This window comes from Alligator sinensis, unplaced genomic scaffold (assembly GCF_000455745.1).
Source record: "Alligator sinensis unplaced genomic scaffold, ASM45574v1 scaffold1860_2, whole genome shotgun sequence".
Taxonomy (NCBI): domain Eukaryota; kingdom Metazoa; phylum Chordata; order Crocodylia; family Alligatoridae; genus Alligator; species Alligator sinensis.
This window is the reverse complement of record NW_005843035.1, coordinates 370003-375007: the sequence shown is the minus strand read 5'-3', so window position 1 is coordinate 375007 and position 5005 is coordinate 370003. Positions and strand designations below refer to the sequence as shown.

The 5005-nt window shown below is 57.6% G+C and overlaps 1 protein-coding gene across 2 annotated transcripts in view; it reads right to left on the bottom strand.

The window, feature by feature from the left end:
• The window catches only part of LOC102368407 (HRAS-like suppressor 3), a 9243-nt gene extending 4328 nt beyond the window's left edge, over positions 1-4915 (bottom strand). Inside the window, exons 1-2 of one of the 2 annotated variants that reach the window (XM_025193246.1) lie at positions 3480-4915; positions 2460-2664 (exon numbers count right to left, since the gene is read on the bottom strand). In XM_025193246.1, coding sequence (XP_025049031.1) covers positions 2460-2483 — 24 coding nt within the window. In that variant the 5' untranslated portion in view covers positions 2484-2664; positions 3480-4915. Of the gene's footprint in view, positions 1-2459; positions 2981-3479 lie in introns of those variants that run through there. The other variant, XM_006036865.3, reaches the window with a different exon arrangement.
• Between the last annotated feature and the right edge of the window lie 90 nt (positions 4916-5005).

Below are 5005 nucleotides of genomic sequence, written 5' to 3'. Positions count from 1 at the left end.
CGTTGGCCCCCCTCTTCCCTCACCCCCAGGACCCCCTCTCCCTGCAGCAGGCAGGGCTAGACTGCCCTCTTTGCTTCAGGCTCCAGGTTTATATACCCCAAAGCCCCACCCTGCCTGGTCACATGACTCCCCAGCCATCCACAGGGGTCTCCCCTTCACCAATGGCCAGCCTGCCCTCCCCTGCTGCAGCCCCCAGCCCTCTCCCCTTAAAGGGACAGGTGCCTCTGTCATCCCGTTATACGGGGACTCAAAATGATTTACTCTTGCCCCATAAAAGAGGGTCAAATCTACCCTTTTTTTTCCATTTCCATTTTCCATGGGGGAAAAAGATAATAAATTAATTTAATTTAATGTAAATCATTTGTTTAAATATAAGAAATAAGAAAAAAATAAAATTTAAATTTAAACAACGCAAAATAACATAACAATCAAATTACATTTATATTAAAATGAACATGAAAAAAATTAAAAGCAATAAAATGAAATAAATTAGTTAATAGCTTAAATAACAAAAATGCAAAGATAATAAAATAAATAAAAATAAGCCATAACATTACAATCATTTTCTAAATAAAATAATAAAATAAACAGAGAGTCAGAGAACAGGAGGGTTGAAGGGACCTCAGGGATCACATCTAGTCTGGTCCCTGCTCCAAGCAGGCCCAGCCCCAACTACATCATCCCAGCCAGGGATTGTCTAGCCGGGTCTTAAAAACCTCTAAGGACAGAAATCCCGCAACCGCTCTGGCAGTCTGGTCCGCGGTTTCATTACCCTCCCAGAAAGAAAGTTTTTATCACCCTCCTAGTGTTGTGTTACCCTCCTAGCAACAACAGAGTAAAACAATTAAATAGAATAACAGAAATAAAAACAAAATGATAAGATAAAAATAGAATAACATAAAAATATAAAGATTTCATAAAATGAAAAAGAAAAAGGTAATAAAATAGAATAATAAAAAATCCAATGAAAAGAAACCCAATAGTCACATCCAATGCCCCCCGGCTCTCCCGGGGGGGCCCCGCTAGCAGCGCCCAGGTCTTTGGGGCCTGGGGAGATCCAGGTTTTCCTCCCTGCAGCTTGGGGGGTTCTTGGGGTTTGTCTCCTCCTCATTGGGTGCTGGGGGGGGCTCTCCTGGGGTTGGGGGGGTGGCTCTAACCGGGCAGTGATGCCTAGTGGAGCTCTAGTTCCTGGGGGGGCGGCTCTGGACACTTTCCTGGGGGTGGCTCTGGACACTTTCCCGGGGGTTGGGGGGGGTCACTGGGGGTTATGTGGTTGTTGGCGGTGAGAACAAAGCAGCTGTGTGCACGTGTCGCTCACGTGGGCTGTGCGCGCTTGCACACGTGCATGTCCCGTGGGTGGGAGCAAGCCGGGGCAGCGCGGGGCCGGGTTGTGCAGACCCCGGGAGCAAAGCCCGAGGCGCAGCTGTGATGGGCCCTGGCCCTGCCCTCCGCCCGGCACACCACCAGGGCTCCTCGGCCACGAGCCCGCCCCGCCGTTAATCCGGGCTGGGCACTGCCAGGGTGGCAGCTGTGACACGCCCTGCTGGGCCCGGGGCAGCCAGGCTGTGAGAATCGCCCCGTGCGGAGCCTGTGCGGGCACCAGGCCTTGTGTCCTCTGCAGTGCTGGGTCCGGGCTGGAGTCCTGGCAGGTTGGACCTGGGCAGGTGCCACCCCAGAGCCAGCCGCATCTCTGCTGTGCCCACCCCTGGCGCCCGCCCCAGAGCCAGCTGCATGTCTGCCTGGGCCAGGGGCTCCTGCCTCTGCAGCGGCACCAGGGGCTTGAACCCTTCCCTCCTGCCCCCTGCCTCGCCCCCCGCACTGCCGTTGTTTTCCCTTTCCATTTCAGGCTCCCAGGGCAGGGAAGGGTTTGGAGGGGGCTGCCCCGAGTGGGGGCTGCCCCGGCCAGGACCAAGGGGGTGCTGGGCACTGTACAGACCCCCCCACAATTGCAGCAGGAGGCAAGCAGAATCAGGGAGGGGACGGGCTCATTTGCGGTGGGGGGTGCATTCATGTGTGTCCCAGATAGTTTGGGGGATGGACACCTGTTTGCACATGTGCGTGTTGCAGGGCCAGGACATGGGAAAGCTTCCCCCCCGCCTAGTCCTGTGTGTGACAGGCAGGGGCCAACTCAGGGTCACGGCAGGGGCAGATCGGGGGTCCTGTCCCAGAGGCAGCACAGGGGACTCCCCCTCTCCCCCCCCGCCCCAGCTGTTTGTTTCCTACAAAGTTCAAAGGCGCGGAGGACCCAGGCAGCTGCAATGGGACCCCGGTGTCCAGGCCCCTGCTCTCACCCCCAGTGCCCCACTCCCCCCCAGAGCTGGAGAGAGTCCAGGCATCCAGGGAAACCCCCATCACTAATCCCCTCCTACCCAGTCACACCGGCTGTTCTCTCCTGGCACAGCACCCCCACCCCACGTTACCCCCACTCCACGTCCCCCTGCCCGGCCCCGGCCACTCACCAGCCACGGTCCCCGGCCGTCCATGATCCTGCCCCAGCGCCAGAGCAGCTGATTTCTGCTGACTTCCACCCCCGCCCAGAGTGCTGTTTTCAGGGCTGGACTCAGCGAAAGCGGTGTCAGGAGCTTTCACTTTCCATCCACAGTCAGAGATTACCCTGCGCCCGGCTGCACAGACCGCCCAGGGTGAGATTGGGGCTGCAGGGAGCTGTACAGACCACACAGGCCCAGATCAGGGGGTGTGGGGTACCATACAGACACCCAGGCTGAGATGTGGGGGGCACCAGGTGCTGTCCAGACCTCCCCCAAGCCAAGATCAGTGGGTGCCCAGTTCTGTACTGACCCCCCCCGGCCAAGATCCCTGGCAGGTGCTATATAGACCCCCTAGGCAAAATCAGGGGTTGCCCAGAGTTTCAGAGACCCCCGGCTGAGATCAGGGGGCACAGGATCCAGGCTGAGATCAGGGGCCACTGGGCACTGCACAGACCCCCCAGGTCAAGTAGGTCATGGCTTGCTCGAGGGAGGGGCTCACCAGCTCGTGCAAGGGGCACACTCTTGGTTGCTCATGGGCCGGCCATAGCACAGGCGCTTGGCAAAGTCCTCACAGTTGCAGAAGACACCTGCTCCTCTGTGTCCCCCCTCCCCCCCCCCCCCCGCCCCAGGGCACTGCCCCAGCACACCCACCCCTCACAGGGGGCAAAGCCCAAGGGAAGCAAGGCAGACGCACTCGGGGCCCTGATTCTGCCCCATGTTGCAGCCCCTCCACCCCGCAGCAGGCACCTGGCACTTGGGATTGCTCTCCTGCCCCCCACCCCTTTAGCCTCTCTGCCCCCGCCTGCTGTCCACCCCCTGCCCCTTGTTGTACTCCATTTTGTTAAGGGGTGGGGTGAATGATTGGTGAGACTATTCCAGTCTCAAATCCTAATTTACTGAACACACAAGCAATAGCAGTATTTAAGCACAGCTTTAAATACAACACCCAAGGTCTAAGCAAGCCCCAGCAGCCAACATAGGTATTCTCACCCAAGCCTCCTGATGGGAACGGGGAGTTCAGCCGCCCTGCATCCGTCACCGCGCTGGGCTTCAAGTAGTTTTATTCCTTTTCCTGTGTAATGTTCTCTACAACTTTCAGTTTCTTTTCCTGATTTTATGTATGCTTACACTTGTCTTCCGCGTTTCCCATATACGGTTATGTCAGAAATATTCACTAGTCACTTTTTATAGTGGTTCCTTTCTGTCGAGCTGCTGTCTGGATCCCATTGTGACGCGCAGGTAAAGCACATCTTCTTTTAACTTCCTTTCTGACATGGGCTGTAAGAGGTCGCTCTAAACTGTGACCCACTTGCTTTGCTTTGAGTTATTGGTCAAAACGGTCCCCATGCACAGGGCATGCAGGTCTCGTGGGGCAAGCAAAGGCCCTGTGACAATCGTCAGCCTCGCTGGACCAAGCTGCCTCGTTAGCGTGGAGCAGAAGGGACTGGTGGAGTGTAACGAAGCCCTGCGAGGAGCCAGGAGAGTGGCTCAGCTCCCCTAAGACCCAGTCATTCAGACCCCCTGAGGATGACCGTCGGCTGTATGAGGGCCGGCAATCCAGATGGGAGAGCCATGGAGGGGGACCGGTTCCAACACAGAGGAGGGCTGCATGCATCTCTGCTTAGTGTCAGGTTTGGCCCTCAGCCCGCTCTCCAGGAACAAGGAGACAGGGAGAGAAAAAGGGGCCCAAACCGCAAGTGCACGGACAGCATCAGGGAGAGATGGTTGTACACTGCAGCTGGGAAGAGACGGGATGAAGCCCAGGGCAGCTTCAGAGGCTGGAAGCCAGAGGCCTGGGCTGGAGAAGTTGGCTGGTGGGGAGACAGGCAGCTGGCCCTGCAGGGGCAAAGCGTGATTCCCTCGGCATCCGTCAACTCCTTGGCAGCCCCAGACGTCTCGTTAGGGGCAAACACAGCCCTGGGGGGGAAGAAAGGGGGCCCGTGTCGGCCTCTCTGTTAGCAGCAGCCCCACAGAGGCAGAGCAAGACCTGCTGTCAGGGCAAGGAGAGCTCATGAGGACAGTCACGATGGTCCCACAGATGGCAAAGCAGGGTCCCTGAGGGGGCAGAGGTCAGCCTCATGAGGGGCAGGAGGAGGGCTCCAGGGGGCAACTGTGGGCCCTGCTGGAGGCAAAAGGGGCCCCGTGAGGGGCAATAGAGGAGAGCAGGTACCCCACCCCTCTGCTGGAGATGACCTTGGAGAGGGAGCAAGATGGACATATGGATGACTGCTATCCCTGCCGTTTTCCCCATCGCCCACCCAGGCTCCGGGCCCCCCAAGACACCTTGGGCCACACCAGGATGGATGAAGGGGTCCCTAGGCCACAGCCACCCCAGCTGAGCCCTGACCCCACCCAGCAGGAGGGAGGGGGCTCCGGCTGCAACATCCCTCCAGGGTCTTCTCTCTGCTTCTCCCTCCCGCACTTCTCCAGATGGATCCAGCCCCCCCGTGTGTCAGCACCAAGGCTCGGCTGGAGAAGTTTGTTCTTGGGAGTTTCTGTGTTTTCAAACAATGGGG